Source organism: Thalassophryne amazonica, chromosome 5 (assembly GCF_902500255.1).
Source record: "Thalassophryne amazonica chromosome 5, fThaAma1.1, whole genome shotgun sequence".
NCBI lineage: Eukaryota > Metazoa > Chordata > Actinopteri > Batrachoidiformes > Batrachoididae > Thalassophryne > Thalassophryne amazonica.
This window is the reverse complement of record NC_047107.1, coordinates 27,229,041-27,249,779: the sequence shown is the minus strand read 5'-3', so window position 1 is coordinate 27,249,779 and position 20,739 is coordinate 27,229,041. Positions and strand designations below refer to the sequence as shown.

At 44.7% G+C, this 20,739-nt stretch overlaps 1 protein-coding gene across 1 annotated transcript in view; it reads left to right on the top strand.

Annotated features, from left to right (window-relative positions):
* Window positions 1-9,353: 9,353 nt before the first annotated feature.
* The window catches only part of LOC117510220 (fibroblast growth factor receptor 1-A-like), a 42,405-nt gene continuing 31,019 nt past the window's right edge, over window positions 9,354-20,739 (top strand). Inside the window, exon 1 of the mRNA XM_034169844.1 lies at window positions 9,354-9,529. Coding sequence (XP_034025735.1) covers window positions 9,442-9,529 — 88 coding nt within the window. The 5' untranslated portion in view covers window positions 9,354-9,441. The remainder of the gene's footprint in view (window positions 9,530-20,739) is intronic.

Genomic DNA, 20,739 nt, shown 5'->3' with positions numbered 1-20,739 from the left:
ATCCCCGGATTGATTGGCCGTCTGGGGTGGTGGTTCAGTGGAGCGAAACCTGCCATCGGGGGTGTTTAGGATCCTCGGTTCCTCCCGGTTCACAGGCTAAGGAGGAGGTCAAAGTCCCTCCCAATCTGACGGCAGTGCCGGTTGAGTACCACGATCTTGCTGACGTCTTCAGTAAGGATCTGGCACTCACCCTTCCCCCGCACCGTCCGTACGATTGTGCCATTGACTTGGTTCCAGGCGCTGAGTTCCCGTCCAGCAGGCTGTACAACCTCTCACGACCTGAGCGCGAATCAATGGAGACCTACATCCGGGACTCATTAGCTACTGGGCTGATCCGGAACTCCACCTCCCCGATGGGGGCAGGTTTCTTTTTTGTGGGCAAGAAAGATGGCGGACTTCGTCCATGTATTGATTACAGGGGGCTGAATGAGATTACGGTTCGCAACCGATACCCGTTGCCATTGTTAGATTCCATGTTCACCCCCCTGCATGGAGCCAAAATCTTTACTAAGCTGGATCTTAGAAATGCGTATCACCTGGTTCGGATCCAGAAGGGAGACGAATGGAAGACGGCATTTAACACCCCATTAGGTCACTTTGAGTACCTGGTCATGCCGTTCGGCCTCCCCAACGCCCCCGCGACGTTCCAAGCCTTGGTTAACGACGTCTTGCGGGACTTCCTGTACCGATTCGTCTTCGTATATCTGGACGATATTCTCATCTTTTCTCCGGATCCTGAGACCCATGTCCAGCATGTACGTCAGGTCCTGCAGCGGTTGTTAGAGAACCGACTGTTTGTGAAGGGCGAGAAGTGCAAGTTTCACCGCACGTCTTTGTCCTTCCTGGGGTTTATCATCTCCTCTAACTCCGTCGCCCCTGATCCAGCCAAGGTTGCGGCGGTGAGAGATTGGCCCCAACCAACAAGCCGTAGGAAGCTGCAACAATTCCTCGGCTTCGCTAATTTCTATAGGAGGTTCATTAAGGGCTACAGTCAGGTAGTTAGCCCCCTGACAGCCCTGACCTCTCCAAAAGTCCCCTTCACCTGGTCGGATCGGTGCGAAGCCGCGTTCAAGGAGTTGAAACGACGGTTCTCTACTGCGCCAGTTTTGGTGCAGCCCGACCCTAGCCGCCAGTTCATGGTTGAGGTGGACGCCTCTGACTCAGGGATAGGAGCCGTGCTGTCCCAGAGCGGAGAGACCGATAAGGTACTCCACCCGTGTGCCTACTTTTCACGCAGGTTGACCCCGGCTGAACGGAACTATGACGTCGGCAATCGGGAACTCCTTGCGGTGAAAGAGGCTCTTGAAGAGTGGAGACATCTGTTGGAGGGAACGTCCGTGCCATTCACGGTTTTCACTGACCACCGGAACCTGGAGTATATCAGGACCGCCAAGCGGCTGAACCCCAGGCAAGCCCGCTGGTCACTGTTCTTCGGCCGTTTTGACTTCCGGATCACCTACCGCCCCGGGACCAAAAACCAGAGATCGGATGCCTTGTCCCAGGTGCATGAAGACGAAGTCAAAACGGAGTTGTCGGATCCACCGGAACCTATCATCCCGGAGTCCGCTATCGTGGCCACCCTCACCTGGGACGTAGAGAAAACCGTCCGGGAGGCCCTGGCACGGAGCCCGGATCCCGGAACTGGGCCGAAGAACAGACTTTATGTCCCACCAGAGGCCAGGGCTGCAGTCCTGGACTTCTGTCACAGCTCCAAGTTCTCCTGTCATCCAGGGGTGCGTAGGACCGTGGCAGTTGTCCGGCAGCGCTTCTGGTGGGCGTCCCTGGAGGCCGACGTCCGGGATTATATCCAGGCCTGCACCACCTGCGCCAGGGGCAAGGCTGACCACCGCAGGGCATCGGGACTGCTCCAGCCGCTGCCTGTGCCTCATCGCCCCTGGTCCCACATCGGCCTGGATTTTGTCACGGGCCTCCCGCCGTCCCAGGGCAACACCACCATCCTCACGATAGTGGACCGATTCTCCAAGGCGGCCCACTTCGTGGCCCTCCCGAAGCTCCCGACTGCCCAGGAGACAGCGGACCTCCTGGTCCACCACGTCGTCCGGCTGCATGGGATTCCAACAGACATCATCTCCGATCGCGGTCCCCAGTTCTCCTCGCAAGTCTGGAGGAGCTTCTGTCGGGAACTGGGGGCCACGGTGAGTTTCTCGTCCGGGTATCATCCTCAGACCAACGGGCAAGCAGAACGGGTAAATCAGGAGGTGGAACAGGCCTTGCGCTGCGTGACGGCCGCGCACCCGGCAGCCTGGAGTACCCATTTGGCCTGGATCGAGTATGCCCATAACAGCCAGGTGTCTTCAGCCACCGGCCTCTCCCCTTTTGAGGTGTGTCTGGGGTATCAGCCCCCGTTGTTTCCGGTGGTTGAGGGAGAGGTCGGTGTGCCCTCGGTCCAGGCCCACCTGCGGAAGTGCCGTCGGGTGTGGCGCGCCGCCCGTTCTGCTTTGCTAAAGGCCCGGACGAGGGCAAAAGCCCATGCAGACCGTCGGCGGACCCCGGCCCCTGCGTATCGGCCAGGGCAGGAGGTGTGGTTGTCCACAAAGGACATTCCCCTCAAAGTGGACTCCCCCAAACTACAGGACCGTTACATCGGCCCCTTCAAAATCCTTAAGGTCATCAGTCCAGCCGCAGTGAGGCTTCAGCTTCCGGCCTCACTGCGGATCCATCCTGTTTTCCATGTGTCCCGGATAAAGCCGCATCACACCTCACCCCTCTGTGCTCCGGGTCCGGCGCCGCCTCCTGCCTGGATCATCGATGGCGAGCCGGCTTGGACTGTGCGCCGGCTCTTGGATGTCCGTAGGATGGGCCGGGGCTTCCAGTATTTGGTGGACTGGGAGGGGTACGGACCCGAAGAACGCTCCTGGGTGAAGAGGAGTTTCATCCTGGACCCGGCCCTCCTGGCCGATTTCTACCGCCCGTTGAGGGGGGGGTCCTGTTGTGTGGGCCGCTGAAGAGGAGGTACTGCTGGCCCACCACCACCAGAGGGCGCCCTGTCTGGAGTGCGGGCTCCAGGCATCAGAGGGCGCTGCCGCCTCACAGGAGCAGCCGGGGTGACAGCTGTCACTTATCACCTACAACAGCTGTCACCAATCATCTGATCAGCAGTGGTATATCAGCAGGACGACATCTCCACCTCTTTGCCGAGATATCGCTCTACCGAGGAGGTAACGTTCTCAGCTGACTGTGAATATCTGTTGCTTGTGTGTGTTGGACAGCAGATATTCTGTTTCTTTTTTCGACGAGAGGTGGAGGTGGTTTTCCACCATACGTGTTGCTGGGTGCAGACGCACCCACATCTAACTGTTTTTGTTCCTCGCCAGCAGTACCAGATCCGACAAGCGGAGGCAGTGGCCACCTGGGAGTTCGGGACTTGGCGGCTCCAGTATTCCCGGGGTTCGGTGGCGGAGGAAATCGTGTGGTTCCGGTTCTGCTTTGGACAGACGTCTCTTATCTTCGAGCCTGCCCACGCGACACATTTTTGTGAATTGACTTCATTGACTATTATTGTAATCAGCTGTGTTTGTTGTGCTCATTCACAACAGTAAAGTGTTATTTGACTTCCTCCATTGTCCGTTCATTTGCGCCCCCTGTTGTGGGTCCGTGTTCCTACACTTTCCCAACAGCTTACAATATTGTATTTTCTCAGTACATTTGCTATTTAAGTTTGGATCAATTACTGTAAAAATTGGTAAATTGTCACTGATATCATTAATGAACCCCCTGGGATCCGAGGGCATTTTCTAGACAGTTCACTCGCCTGGCATAAATGTTTTATTATTGCTGTTAACAGCTCTCCCTGCATCCCACAATCAAGTTTTATGTCTCTTTTTTCAGGACAACCTGTGCTTTCATAATATATATGCTTTTTTTGTGTTTTATAAGTGTAATAAAGGTTTACAATCAGAAATAAGAAAGGAAAAAGTAAAGCGGAAAATAATTTTCCACACATTTATTCAAAACACACAGCAAACTATAATAAACAACTGTTTTGACACTTTATAAGGGTAATTTGAGGTCTTGTGTGAAAGACAGTGCTGTACACCGAGAAAGCAACAGAGTTATCCAGTAACATTCACATGCAAACTAGTGGAGCAATCCTGCTAGTTATACACTCTTTGTTTGAGCACCCAAGGGGCTATTCAAATGGGACAACTAGTAACATATCACTCCTGAAAATGATCTTTGGCTTTACATGTGAGGTAAATCTGCCCTACGATTGGATTTTGGAAAACCATGTGATGGTGAACCAGTTCCAATTGGACACTCACATTACGCACATCATCACACAGCTTCTATGAGGAGTACAAAGATGGCCGATGGCTGGCTCGAAAGTCTGCGGAGTTAACTTTTCAGCAAAAAAAAAAAAAAAAAAGAGTAAGTTTCTATCTCATATCATTAAAAAGTTAGTTATAATTTAGTAAAGCTTGGTCTTAGCCGTCGTATACACCGGCATCGGCCCCAGAGGGTTAATAAGCCCCTTAATGTTTTGGTATCAATATCATTTGTAAATATATTATCAATGAGAGTAGCTGAATGTGAAGTTATTCTTGAAGGCCTACTGATTTTTGGATATAACTTTAAACTGTACATAGTATTAATGAAATCCTCTGTCACTTTATGCTGATGCAGATTTAAAAGATCAATATTTATATCTCCACAAACAAATACTACTTTGTTATACATCTGTGAAAAGTATTTCTCAATCCATTTTTGAAACTCTTCAATTTTAGAGCCCAGAGTTCTATATATGCAACTAATAATATTTTTTACCTTTTTCAATGCATATTTCAGTTGTCATAAATTCCGACAGATTTTCCACAGCCAATGTCAAATGATCTTTAATTTTGTATTTAAGCCTTTTGCCAACATACAGTGCTACTCCTCCTCCTCTATTTTGTTTATTCAAATGATTGAATAAGCAAAATCGAGGATATAATAGGAATAGGAATTTATAACCTTCCAATTCGTAATTCCTATCATCAACCTCTGCAAGCCAAGTTTCTGATATGGCAATAAAACCAAAAGGATTGTTTTAAATAATCCTTGACATTCCCCAAATTTTTGTACATACTCCTACTGTTAAAGTGGATTATTGATAATTTCCCGTCATTTGAAATGCGGTTGTTGTATTGTTCATCTGTGTAATACTGACAATTATTATTACAATTATTCTAAAGGAATAGAAATGATTATCTGGATCTATCTCATATTCCATATCCTGTATATGGTGCTCAGTATACTGACAAGATTGTAATTCCTGCACAGATGTAAAATCAAAGGAATCAGCTGTCATCATATAATAAAAAGAAAAGTCCACAACCCCCCCCCAAAAGCAGTCAAATTAGGTCTCACTACATAGTGTAAGCACACACATAATATGAAAGCCATTTTCCAGAATTGTTTATACCCAAGTTCATGTCCAAGTTCAAGTCTGCAAGCTCTCTTACACTATGATTTTAGTTTCCTCCGGAGATCCGTTTAACTTCATCATCACTTTACAGTTCCTTGTCCAAGTCGCTTGTATTTTTTGTTGTTTCCGGAGGATTCTGGCTTCTTTAGCTATATCAGCATTTTATTTTTTTTTGACTGTCTCAGCAATTCATTCTTAACTTCTCTGTTCACAAACCGAATAATGATGGCTTGTGTTATTTAAAGTGGCGCTTTCTAAAATGTTTGATTCAGGTCGCAATGGCGCGTCCACCTTCCTCCAGTGCATCCGCTTAAATAAACAACAGCTTTGCAAAGATCAGAGATGGAACTGCTAAGTGCGGAAGACATTCAGGCATCTCACAAACTCACATGAACACTCTTGTCTCATTGAGTCACGCCTCAGCTCAGAACCCCCCCCCCCCCCCCTTGCAGCTGTGGTCCTGGATGAAAAACTCTGTGGCTTCTTCTCGCTGGCTTTATTTCTTCCACGGCTTACAGTGATCTTGACATCGGTGAGTCCAACTTTTCACTTTGTGTACATCTGTTGTCTGCAAAATCGCTCTCTTGTGTGTTTGCATTCTGCGTAAACGCTTGTCTTTAGAAATGTTAAATTGTGTTTGATTTCAAAAGAATGAACCAAAAATCAGATAGCTGTTAGTCTGCAGCCCTCATAATAACTTAAGTCACAGCTTTTCACCTAAATGTAGAGCTGCACAGAGGAAACCAAAGGAAAAAAGAAAAACATACAGCAGGGTAGTGGAATTGTTCTTAATGTGATGATTTCCAGCACAGGTGAGCTCATGTGATCCAATCTTCCACCTTTACTGCACACTTCTGAGCCAAACCACATCTGATCCTTGAGACTAAATGCTTGCAAAGTGAAAATCTTGGAAATGGTTTGTCATCCATGTGGATGTGATGTGTTGATGGGTTTTACGCACTGCGCTGAGCTGATCTGTCAGCGTGTGATGGATCACCAAGTGCACACTTTGAATGGTGACATCTTCAAATATTAGGCGTAGTCAGTGGAGTTTTCTGCCAAACAGTATGGCCCTGCACCAGTGCGTGACACCATCTGGTTTTAACCATCTTGGATGGGTGGTTGAAGAGCCATCTTGCCTAAGGTGACACAGTGGATGGTTTCTTAGCCTTTGACCTTGTTGTTTGACATACAGGGATTTTTTGTTTTTTTTTATAACGGGAGGGCGCTGTCGTCTTTGCCTTCTTGTTGCATGCTTAATTGCTGCCGTGCTACCCAAGACACCATCTGGTTTTTAACCATCTTGGATGGGAGGTTGGAGAGCTGTCTTTTCTAGGGTGGCACAATAGATGGTTTCTTGGACATTGACCTTGTTTGACATACTGGGATTTTTTGTAATGGGAGGAGTGGCTATCTTTGCCTTATTGTTGCACACTTAATTGCCGCTGTGCCACCCAAGACACCATCTGGTTTTTAACCATCTTGGATGGGAGGTTGGAGAGCTGTCTTTTCTAGGGTGGCACAATAGATGGTTTCTTGGACATTGACCTTGTTTGACATACTGGGATTTTCTGTAATGGGAGGGGTCGCCGTCTTTGTCTAATTGTTGCACGTGAAATTGCCGCTGTGCCACCCAAGACACCATCTGTTTTTACCATCTGAGTCACAATTTGCTAATGTGTTATTTTGTGCTATGCGTCTGTAAATGGTCTTCAAATAAATAAGATGCAAGAAAAATATTTGTTCATTTTAGTCTCTTCTGTTTTATATTACATATCTGTAGAAAGTCTTGCCTCAGAATCTTTCATAGTTAATTTTTTAACAAAACATTTGAAAAAAAAAGGGTACTCAGACATTTATGTTGTGACATACCTGGACACCCAATTTTCAAGCTTAAAATTTGAGTTGTTTTGTTGGTCTGGTTAACTGGATACAGTTTCTATATCACGTATGTTTAATTTATGTAAAAAAAAAAAAATCTCAAAATCCAAGTGGTCCCAAATCTAGCATAGTCTGATTATCAATATTGCCGTGATAAATGCTTAGAAATATAGCAAGCTGTAAAGTCCAATCCTCTCCTCAATATGCCTAAGCCAGAGCAATTTTAATGCTCACTCCAAATTATTCCATCAAAATTTAACATGCGTGAACACAACCTTTATTATCAAGTGCATAAGCAGCAAAAAGTAGGATTGGAGCTCAATGTGCACACAACATGATGATGTCATCAGTTTTTGTGAAGAACCTTTGCAATGGCCACCATCTCTCTCTCTCTCACACACACACACACACACACACACACGGTTCTGTCCAAAAAATTGACATATGTGAAATTGTGACATACGTGATGTTTTCAACGCAATTTTTTGCACAAGAAAAGAGGTAAGTTGTTTTAAGATTTCTGTAGAACAAATATTGTTGTTGTGAAAGTGTAGTGACACGGACCCACAACAGGGGGCGCAAATAAACGGCCAATAGATGAGCCAAAAGGTAACAATTTAATGTTGTGAAATGTGCACAACGAATATACAGACAATCTCAGAATATGATTACAGTCAAATTACAAAGGTGACGTGTGGGCAGGCTCGAGGATAGAAGACGTCTGTCCTGAGAAGGGCCGGAACCACACGATTTCTGCCACCACCGAACCTGGTGAATACTGGAGCCGCCAAGTCCCGAATTCCCAGGTGATCACCGTCTCCGACTGTCGGATCTGGTACTGCTGGCGAGAACAAAGACAGTCAAGTGTGGGTGTGTGTACACCCAGTAACAACAACGGTGGGAATGCCACCTCCACCTCTCACTCAATATGTGATGAGTACCGCAGTGATTCCTCAGGGGAAAACAGTGCCGTCCTGCACTCACTCAGCTTCCACAGATAGAGGAACCGGTACTCCTGCAAACACTCACAATATACAGATATATTGCAACACAAACAGCTGAGGATATTACCTTCAATGAAGTACGATATCTCGGCGATGAGGTGGAGATGACGTCTGGGTTTTATGGAGTGAGGTGATGAAGAATGAGTGACAGCTGTCAGGAAGTAATGAGTAACAGCTGTCACTCCCGGCTGTGTCCGTGGCGGCAGCGCCCTCTCGTGCCTGAAGCCCGCACTTCAGGCAGGGCGCCCTCTGGTGGTGGGCCAGCAGTACCTCCTCTTCTGGCGGCCCACACAACAATTTTAACCCCTTCTAAGCCTGTATATCCCATGATGGGAAAGTTCCCTTTTTATTTGTGAGATACTGACAAGCCAAAATGAGGTGGGTGGTAGGGGGGTTAAATGTGTCCATTCTACATTTTCAATTGGCAGACACATTTGTGTTAGATCAGAAAAATTCATCTGCATGCTTTCACGCATGTCAAATTTGATGGAATTCTGTTCACGTACATCATATCTGGATGGATGTTTTTTTTTTTCACATACGTTGTAAATCTAACAGTCAAAAATGAAATGCATGATTCTGAAATCCCAGTTGAGGTTCATTCATCATTTTTGAGTTTCTTCATAAGCTGAGTATCCCTGGAAAGCATTGATAGTAAATCAGAAGTGAGTAGGGTCAGAATGCACTGTTTTGATTCATTTTATTCACGTATGTCATATTACAGCCCATTATGCCCTCCAAACTTTTCAGTTAGTTTCTCCTGTGCTTGACTTCCCAAAAATGACTGTCAGTGACTTGAACCACATTTGTTATGGAAGCTGGTTATATTTACATCTAAAAAACTTCAACACAATGTTCTTCCCCAGGTTTGAGAATTCACCCCTCCTGGCTGTCACGTATATGTATAACATTAGTAAATTGTGACTCATCTTGGATGGGTGGTTGCAGAACCTTCTTTTCTAGGGTGGATTTCTGAAAACACCAGGTTTTATGGAATAATTTTGCACACACAGCTTTATTTTTATTTTTTGTTTTTAGGTTAGCACTGTGAATGACCTGGTGCTGATACCCCAAAATTCTGAGTGGATTTCCAGTCACAGAAAAACCAACAGTTGTAGCTTCCTCAACAGGATGCTGATGAGGCCAAGTATACTTCTGTGTCTGGCTTTGTTTGCCCAAGTTTTAAACATCCACTGCCGGCCTGCAAATACTGATGAAGGTAAGATACGTTAACAGCTGATCTACTTCCAGAAGACAGTAAAATATTTTCCTCAATCTGTATTTATCCTCAAATGTAATTATTTATGTATTTCTTCATGTCTGTTTTGTGAGGTGAGTTATTCCTTCAGATCAGTTGTATTTTGCTTATACTTTGAACTGTAGGTGTTGGACATTGTGCAGGTTGACACAGTGAAAGACATTCATCTACGGGTGACTGAAACTATGAAATTTCAGTGCTAATCACTGCCAAAACACTGCAGCCGAATCTGGTTATTAAGATGTTAGCTGAGGACGTGCGGTCTTAAGTGTTTGCATAACATGTCAGGATTCCAACTTTCTGAAGCCAGACTTTTTCCACATCATGTGTCGACATATCCTCAGCACTGCTGCTGTGTGGGTCATGTCCTCATCGTTTGGATAGTTTGTCCCACAGTGTTGTTGTGCTGCTTGTGGGTTGTTTCTTGAGATGTAGCTGTTATGACATGACTGATATGTTTCTTACTCCAAATAGTGGAGTTTGTTGCATTCCCACACTTGGTCAGGAAGTTTTTCCTGCACGGTTTACTGACAGTGGGGTTCTGATATCAATCAGACTAAAAGTAAATGAATAAATTGATTAACAGCCTTACTGGTGAGCTGATTGTTATTTTTTTTTACTGTTTTTCTGGTTGTCACATGTCAGTGATGCACCTGAACAACCTGTTGCATGTTCAGTTGGTTTTGTGTGTTATTTGTAGTGCGCTCCATTATTAAGAGTACGCTTGAAGTTTGTTTAACTTTACCAGCAGTTTGGATTTAATTAATTGAAGTGAAACTGTTGAACAATCAATTTTGTTTTGAAGAAGATAAAGATGCTTTGTGCTCCATCTCTGTGTGACTTTAAGGCTGACCCCTAATTTTCGACAGGGTCTACAGGTGGCAAATACTTTGTTTTTGCAGGAATATGAACCTTATCATGCTGAAGGCTTGAGGTCTCTTTTGTTATTATCTTCCAGCTTGTCCATTTTTCTGAAGTTTCTTTTTCTTCCTCTTCCAGTTTTTCATATTTGGAGTCTGGACATTGTCTGGAGTTGCCCTTTCAGACGTAGCACGCAACAGAAGATTGTTAATGTCAGACCTGTACTCACACAATGGAAATAGTCCATCTTCTTGAATCCCCTTCCACACCGGGCCTACGCAGAGTTCCATAATGCGGCGTACCGACTACGCTGAGTTTACGGTGCCCCACGTTGGTCTTATGTGGCAATACGCTGAGGGACGCAAAGTGGTCAATGAAATTTGAAATGTTTAATTTTTTCTGTCCATTTTGGCATAGAGCAATGGACACAGAAAGTATGTAGCTTTTACGTAAGTCAGAGGTCTGAAACTCATTCCAGAACAGGCCGAGAGGATGCAGGCTTTCTTTGCAACCACCCACTCTACCAGGCGATTTCACTGATAAACTGATTCTACCTGCTCAAAGTGATGTCATTCAGCAAATGTCTTTCACCAAATTAAATATTCGTTCCATTGAAAGAATGTAAAAACATTCATTATTTGTTTTATATAAAGGCTAATATAGATCCTTATCATTTTATATTAATTTACAAACAACAGAAAAGGGACTTACATTTTGGTACCTCAGTGCACCAAAAAAAATAACATCAGAAATGAATCCAGCTTTGGTGCGTCACTGCTGCTTTGACATCAGCAATCCAACACAAACTTAAATAGGAGTCCAAAAATACTTCTGATGATGAAGTCCGCTAGGCTGTGCATCAAATCGTCATCTGTCAGCAAAACAAACTCCGCCATGTGGTGCACACTCACACAAGCGGGAAGGTGCTTGTTGCCAAAGTTGTACCACCAAAAAAAAGACTGTGTATTTCCTCAGTGCAGCAGAAAAAAATCCCACGTCAGACGGCTTACAGTGCAGTGGATGTGTTTTGTACGTGTGTGTGTATAGAGTGCAATGGTACCAAAGGTATGGAACCAAAGTGCACTGTAAATGCAATACAACACAAATGGGATGAATAATCCATGTCACGTGACATACAAAGCACCAATCAAATGACAAGGATCCACTCAGCCGTTATATAATGGACTTTATTTAACTTACAGGAGTGTAACTACTTCCTGGTCAATTATTGAGTCCACGATCCATACTGATGTCAATAAAGTGCATTTATTTTGTTGACAAGTTGTATTGCTTCATTGAACACCATGAAAACTAAAGAATGAGAAAATAAAGTTTCAGTGAATATTTATGTTGAGAGAAAACAGGATTAAAACATTAAGACCGTATGCAAATCAATAAAGGTGCATTGTAAGCAAGGAAACATTCAATAGAGCATGAACGATCATCTCAAGAAAAGCACTGTGATAAAGTGCTAGCTGGCTCATACACAGCAATGCACTGAATGCAAACGAAGCATTGTTATGCTAATTAGCGATTCACGCCTCAAAACACTCAGTATGTAACATCACACAGAACTCACAACAGGACAAGGAAAGGGTTTGTTTGTTTTTTTTTGTTTTGTTTTTACCGTGTGCGCCCCTAAACTCTTTCACATTCTGAATTCTCTAGCTTCTGTCCCTCCTTTTTTATCGTTCGCGCCGTCTGAACTGCTTCTGCTTGTGTGCGTAACATCCGGTTTTACGAGGGAACTCGGTTATCAAAATAAAAGTCGGTGGTGTCATTTACACTCCCACCAATTACCATTTGATTTATGACTTACACAAACATTAGGCCTGACACACGCTTAACGGAGTAAATCAATGGTAATTTCATTACTGTGAGCTCATAAAGCTTCTATTTCAAGACTAGGAGTTTGGCTGCTTTCGACTAGGACAACTAACCTTTGGATTGGACGTTCAACAACCGATGGCTTACGCTCGCCTTCTTTCCCCAGCTTTCGCTCGCCTAACTGTATGGTAACCTTGCGGACGAGTCCATCATCATCTTTACACACATTCACAACCCTTCCCAGCTTCCACTCATTACGAGGCGCATCTTCTTGAATGATAACAATGTCATCAACTTGTACGTTCCGTTTTGGGACGTGCCACTTCTGCCTGAGGGTGATCCCAGCAAGATACTCTCTTTTCCCTCTGCACCAAAACTGCTCTGATAGATATTGCACCCGCCTCCATCTTTTCCTGGCATATAAGTCTTCTCTAACAAATTTGCCAGGTGGGGGCAGTGGGACAGAGGATTTCATTGTGAGCAGATGGTTTGGGGTCAATGGTTCAAGGCTCTTGGAGTCGTTCATACTGTCTACTGTGAGTGGACGGTTGTTTATGATGGACATGGCCTCGTAAAGGAATGTCCTGAGAGGCATCATCCAATTTTCCAGCGCTCTGTGAAAGTACTGAACTCAATACATTCCTCACTGTACATATTTGCCTCTCCCAGACACCTCCAACGTGACTTGCGTCTGGAACATTCATGCAGAAGTCACACTGTCTTTCCACCAGAAATGCTGCAACTCTCTCTTCATCAAGTTCTTGAAGGGCCTTCCTTAGTTCATTCTGCGCACCAACAAAGTTTGATCCCTTATCTGATCTTATTTGTCTCACTGCCCCTCGGATGGCTACGAAACATCTTAAGCCATTGATGAAGGCATCAGTTTTCAGGTCTTCGAGCATTTCTATGTGTACCACTCTGGAACAGAGACATGTAAATAGAAGACCATACCGCTTTTGTTCCTTGCGGCCCTGTTTGGTGAAAAAGGGACCAAAACAGTCCATGCCACAGAATGAAAATGGTGGCGCTGGTTCGGTGTGATCTATAGGAAGATCTGCCATCCTTTGCTGTTCTGTGGGCCTTCGAACCTTTCTGCAGAAGACGCATTGCTTTATGTAACTGGCGACAGCTTTACTTCCTCCAAGGATCCAGTAACCATTGGCTCTAATTTCATTGAGGGTTTGCCCTCTTCCTTGGTGCTGTGTCTTTTGATGGTAATGGCTGAGAATGAGGCGTGTTACATGACCTTTGTTCGGCAGGATTATTGGGTGCCTCACATCAAAAGGTGAGGATGCTTTCCTCAAACGTCTTCCGACTCTGAGTATGCCATCATGGAGCTCTGGGTCGAGGTTGTACAGTGGATTATTGTGTGACAGCTTTCTTGGTTTCTGGCTCAGGATGAGCAGCTCTTCTTTGAAGGAGTCTTGCTGCACAAGCTTGATGAGTGTAAATGAAGCTCAAATCAATCAATTTCAGCTCTTTAGTAACTGCAAATATCCCACAGACAACACCGGAATTTATCGGTTATCGATTATCTGTAACTTCCGATACATTTTTGGGTGGTTTATCGGTTTATCTTTATCAAAGATAACTTTTCAGTTATCTTATTATCTGTTATCGAAGTTAATTTTTTGGTTATCTGTGCCCACCACTGCCCATTACCAGGGCGCAATGTACCTTTTCTTCGCTCACAAATCTTATGTAGGTGCACTGACCATAGCCTTGACTGCTAGCATCTGAGAAATGATGCAGCTCCATTCTCAGGATGGTTCCAAAGTTCTCAGGTGAGTAACATCTTGGGATTTGAATCAGTTCCAGGTTCTTAAGGTCATTGACCCAGCTCTCCCACCTTGGCTTCAACTCTTCTGGAAGTGATTCGTCCCAGCCAGTGCCCTTCTGACACATCTGCTGAAGTACTTGCTTTCCTGAGAGAAGAAATGGAGCCAGAAACCCCAATGGGTCATAAACAGATGCTACAGTTGAAAGGATGCCACGCCATGTCATTGGTTTCTCAGCCAGTAAGACCTTAAAGGAGAAAGTGTCTGTCTCTACATTCCATCCCACTCCAAGTACTGTTTGGAATGGGAGATCATTGTGACTTAGATCCACATCTTTTACTCCATTGGCTCTCTCGCTTTTGCAGACTGAATCCAGAACCTCTCGGTTGTTTGAGATGAATTTATGAAGGCGTAATTGTCCCTTAGCACACACAGCTTGAGCTCCTTTCACCAACTTGATGGCTGCATCGGCAGACGCGAGGCTTGTGATGCCATCATCAACATAAAAGTTTTTTCGGATGAAGTCTGCTACTAAAGGGTATTCGCTCTCATTCTGGTTAGCGAGATACTTCATGCCATAATTGGCACAACCTGGGGATGAGGCCGCTCCAAAGAGATGGACTCTCATCCTGTATTCTTTGGGCTTGGACTCCGTGTTTCCACCTTCCCACCACAAGAACCGCAGAAAATCTCGGTCCTCCTTGTTGACATGGAATCTGTGGAACATCTTTTCGACGTCGCACATCACAGCAGTCTGATGCTTGCGAAAGCGACATAGCACCCCGGTCAGTCCATTGGTCAAATCAGGTCCAGTGAGAAGATGATCGTTCAAGGCAGTGCCTTCGTACTTTGCAGAATAATCAAAAACTACTCTGACCTTCTCCGGTTTTCTTGGGTGATAAACGCCATGATGTGGGATGTATCACACATTACCTTGCTCTGGTTCATTGTCAGCCTCTTCTGCATCGCCATCATTGAAGACACCTTCCATGAAGTTCACGTAGTCTTTCTTGAACTTGGGATTTTTGTCTAATTTTCTTTTCAGATGCTTCAGTCGGACCAAGGCCAGATTCTTATTGTTTGGGAGACATGGACGTGCCTTAAATGGTAAGGGCATCTCCAGATGGTTACGTTCTTTTTGTTGAATTCTTCCTTTCAGGATATGGAGAAATCGGATGTCTTCCTGAGATATGCTCTTTCCTCCTGCATTGGTGTCTGCAAAGTCAGACTCGAGTGCTCTAATCACAGCAGCTGGTGACACAGAAGGCAGCTCTTTAACACATATGCGATTGCACAGCCCTGTTACATCCTGGTAGTTCACACTCAGGGTCACACTCCCAACAATACTCCAGCCCAAGTCAGTTCTGATGGCGTAGGGCTCATTGTCATCACCTGTAATGACTTTACGTAGTGCAAGTGCCTTTGAGCAGTCATAGCCAATCAGTAATCCAACCCCACAATCCATCAGTGGGGGCATTTCATTAGCTATGCTTGCAAGGTGATTCCACTTGCTAGCAGTTTCACAAGTGGGAATATGCGCACGTTCAAGTGGAATGAAGTCCCTGGAGTATGCAGGAGGTAGGCTGATGGTGAGCTCAGATGAATAGCCTCTGACTTTAAGTCCATTGACTCTCTGACTTTCTATTGTTGAGTTCTTTCCCATCATGGTGGAGAGTTTGAGTTTCACGGGCTCCCCTGCTACTTGCAACCTTTCACAAACCTCCTGATCGACAAATGTTTTACTGCTTTGAGTATCCAATAAAGCGTAGGCTAGGGTCTCTGATCCTGTGCTGGTTGATGATGAGATCCATACAGGGACTATCATAGATGTGCTCCCATCTTCAGCTCCATTAACACTGCATGATAGTGTAGACGCAATTCCCTCCACGTCCGGAGTCCCTTGCAATGATGACTTCTCCACAGGTGGACAGTCTTCATGTAATGGAGTTGGGTGGTTCTTTTTACATTTGCCACACATGGCTTTCCTTTGACAGTCTCTTGAGTTGTGACCCTTTCTCAGGCACGCAAAACACAGCTTATTGTCTCTGACAAACTTTTGCTTTTCCTCTACAGAGGCTGCTGTTAGCTTTTGACATTTATGTATGGAATGATTTCCATCACAGTACATACATTTAACTGTGCTTGAGTTGTGTGGGGCTATGTTTTCTTTCTTTGGATTCTTGGGGTCCTTTACCTTAGTTTCATTACTAGTGTGGTGTGTGACTGTGGTACTTGAGGTGTCTGAGGTTTGCACATTTGTGGCAAATGTGTTTGCCTTTGGACGCTTGGCTTCTCTTGTCAACTTCTCCTCAGTGGATTTCAAAGCATACAGCGACGAGACTGGGTTACATACAATACGTGCCTCCTTTGAGATAAAGGAAGCAAATTCTTTAAAGGTGGGATAGTCTTTGGCTTGATCCAGCTGCTCAGTAACATAACAATTCCACCTTGAAGTTACCCACTCAGGCAGCTTAGCTAACATTTTCTGATTCTGTTCACAGTCGTTAAGCACCTGCAGACCTTTAACATGAGGCATAGCGCTTTCGCATGCTTGCAGATAGTCGCTGAATTCTCTGTTTTATATACTCCTGTGCACCAATCTTAGGCCAGCTGTTCAGTTTCTCTCTATATGCACGCTGAATTACAAAGGCGTGGCCATACCTGGCATTCAACTTCTCCCAGGCCTGCTGATAGGCGTCTTGATCAGATCTGTAGAAGTTACCTTCCAGAAGTGACCTTGCCTCTCCAGCCACATACTTTTGCAGGTAGAATAACTTGTCGGCAGGATTGGGACAGCGTTGATCTATAAGAGCTTTGAAGCTCGTGCTCCATTGTATGAACTTCAGCGGATCGCCGGAGAATACACCAGGTTCTGGAACTGGAAGTCGTGTGAGTACGACTGAGTCAGTCAGTGCTTGTAGAAGTGATGTTTCATTTTTTGAAGTTTCTTGATGTCCCACGCATGGACATGCAGGACAAGGAGCCATCACTTTGCTGCCAGCAGAGCTACATACTTGACTATTTCCACCTGTCTCTACTTCAGTGTACACCTTAAGTTTGGCTTCCATAACCTCAAGATCCCTTTGTTGCTCAAGTCTTTTCAATTCTTGGCGCTGCAAATTAATGGCGTTTTCTCTTTTGAATTCGATCTTTTTTGCAGCTAACTGGGCAGCCATTTCGGCCCTCTTGGCTGTTAAGCTTGATGACTCTGAAGCAGGTTTGGGGAAGCTGGCAACAGATAATCTGGCAGCTGCTGAGCCATATACGGATTTGGCATAATCCTTGTCAAGAAGCATATGCAGCCTTGGCCTTTCAGCATCTGCATCAAAATGCTCCCCTACTTCAGAGAGGCGTACTTTCATTAATTGTGTTAAATCTCCTGTCACTGCCGAGCATGCATCAATCTTTCGCCTTATTTCTTGAGATGGAATTTCCCTTTCTCGCAAATGATCATATTCAACCTTGGCGATAGCTTCAAGCTTTTCAAGAGATTCCATTATGTCACAGAGGTCGCTATCAAGACATTCATTTTTTAGACTGCCATGAACATCTCTAGCATAAGCGTTCCATTTCTCATATGCTGAGTAAAACTTCTTTTCTCTTTCAGCCATTTGCTGCTCTTTGTATTCTAGCATCTTAGATGTCACGCGTCTCTCACTTGAAGATTTTCTTATGTTCACCTTTTGTGCGGCTGCACCTAACTCTGTGTCTGACACCCCTTCATCAGGTATGTTATTTTGATCATCTAACTCCTCTAGCAAGCTGATTGGCAAAATTTCGGGCAGTCTAACAAGCTCCTGAATTTGTGTGTCATTGTGGAAAGACATTTTTCATTCCAATCAATCACTTTGTCAGAAATGAAATAGCAACAATATGGTTAACATTGACTACATAGAGAATGAAACTTGAAGATAACACATTAAATGCAAATATCGAATTTCAAGAAGCACATCAAATATACACAGGTTGTAAATCTGTGATGACACTTTACACTTGAGTCTCTTTAATGTATCATGAAGCTAACCATTTAATGTGCAAGGATGCCGTTTTAAGAGTGTGACAGCTAACCTTGAAGCAAAGGCTGAAATCCCATGTAGATTATGAAGCAGTGCTGCATGATGAATCTTGTAGTCTGCAGGCTGCGGGTGATGAAGCAAAGCTGCTTGCTGAATCCTGAGGTCCACGACAGCAGGTGACGAAGCAGCTCCTGGCTCTGAGCTCGTAGTCAGGTGTAATGGCAGCCGTTTTGCAACTCAGCAGGATGAAGAGTAGGACACGTTTTCACTGTAACTACGTCCTGGTCAATTATTGAGTCCACGATCCATACTGATGTCAATAAAGTGCATTTATTTTGTTGACAAGTTGTATTGCTTCACTGAACACCGTGAAAACTAAAGAGAAAATAAAGTTTCAGTGAATATTTATGTTGAGAGAAAATAGGATTAAAATTAGCGATTAATTAGCGATTCACGCCTCTAAACACTCAGTATGTAACATCACACAGAACTCACAACAGGACAAGGAAAGGCTTTTTTTTTTTTTTTTTACCGTGTGCGCCCTTGACCAGCAGTAGAATAATAAACTCTTTCACGTTCTGAATTCTCTAGCTTCTGTCCCTCCTTCTTTTTTTATCGTTTGCGCCGTCTGAACTGCTTCCGCTTGCGTGCGTAACATCCGGTTTTACGAGGGAACTCGGTTATCAAAATAAAAGTCGGTGGTGAAAGCAAAGCAGAGCTGCATCTGGTTTTTGCGCGCTCGATCTGTCCGTGAGAAGTGAATGGTGGACTTGGACATGTCCTCTCACTGGCAATCTGTCCATGAGGACTGGACGCCGGACATGTCCTCTGAAAGTGGAAGCTTGGCCTGCCTCTTCTTCTTCTGTGGGTTTGAAGCTTCACTGCCAGCAAAGTCCAGTGGGATGAATAAAATCTATCATTCCATCGGGGTGAATGTGAGGCATTATTGTAAAGCATTTTGAGCATCTGATGCAGATGGAAATGCACTATATAAATGCAGTCCATCTATCAAATTAAATTGACCATAGGTGTGCGTGAGTGTAAATGTGTTTGTCTGTCTATATGTGGCCCTGTGATAGACTGGCGTCCTGTCCAAAGTGTACCCTTCCTCATGTTCTATGACTGCTGGGATAGGCTCCAACCCACCTGTGAGCCTTAATTGGGAGCAAGCGGGTATAAAAAGTGGATGGACGTAGAAAGTATTCACATCATTTCACTTTTTCTACATTATGTTACAGCCTTTTTCCAAGATGGAATAATTACACCCCCCCCCCCCCTCAAAATTCTACTCACAACAACCCATAATGAAAATATAGTTGTTTTTTTTTAATTTTTGCAATTTTATTAAAAATGAAAAACTAAGAAATCACGCGTACGTAAGTATTCACGCCCTTTGCTCAGTACTTTGTTGATGCATCTTTTGGCAGCAATTACAGCCTCAACTCTTCTTGAATATAATGTTACAAGCTTGGTGCACCTATCTTTGGGCAGTTTTGCCCATTCCTCTTTGCAGCACCTCTCAAACTCCATCAGGTTGGATGGGGAGCATCACTGCACAGCGATTTTCAGATCTCTCCAGAGATGTACTAATCAGATTCAGGTCTGGGCCCTGGTTGAGCCACTCAAAGACATTCACAGAGTTGTCTTGAAGCCACTCCTTTGATATCTTGGCTGTGTGCTTAGGGTCATTGTCCTGCTGAAATATGAACTGTCACCCCAGTCTGAGGTCACGAGTGCTCTGGAGCAGGTTTTCATCCAGGATGTCTCTGTACATTGCTGCATTCATGTTTCCCTCAATCTAGAGTCTTCCAGTTCCTGCTGCTGAAAAACATCCCCACAGCATGATGCTGCCACCACCATGTTTCATGTAGGGATGGTGCCTGGTTTCCTCCAAACATGACGCCTGGCATTCACACCAAAGAGTTCAATCTTTGTCTCATCACACCAGAGAATTTTGTTTATCATGACCTAAGAGTCCTTCAGGTGCCTTTTAGCAAACCTCAGACAAGCTGCCATGTGCCTTTTACTAAGGCGTGGCTTCTGTCTGGCTAGTCTACCATACAGTCCTGATTGGTGGATTGCTGCAGAGATGTTGTCCTTCTGGAAGGTTCTCCGATCTCCACAGAGGAGAACCTTCCAGAAGGTTACAAAGTGACCAATGGGTACTTGGTCACCTAACTGACTAAGGCCCTTCTGCCCTTATCACTCAATTTAGAAGGGGTGGACAGCTCTAGGAAGAGTTTTGGTGGATTTGAACTTCTTCCATTTAAAGATCATGGAGACCACTGTGCTCATTGGGACCTTCAAAGCAGCAGAAATGTTTCTGTACCCTTCCCCAGATTTGTCCCTGGAGACAATCCTGTCTTGAAGGTCTACAGACAATTTCTTTGTCTTCATACTTGGTTTGTGCTCTGACATGCACTGTCAACTGTGGGACCTTATATGTAGACAGGTGTGTGTCTTTCCAAATCATGTCCAATCAACTGAATTTACCCCAGGTGGACTCCAATTAAGTTGTAAAAACATCTCAAGGATGATCAGTGGAAACAGGATGCACCTGAGCTCAATTTTAAACTCTATGGCAAAGGCTGTTAATACTTATGTACGGTCGTATGTAAATGTTTGGCCACCCCTGATGATTTCCATGATTTTCCTTTATAAATCATTGGTTGTTTGGATCAGCAATTTC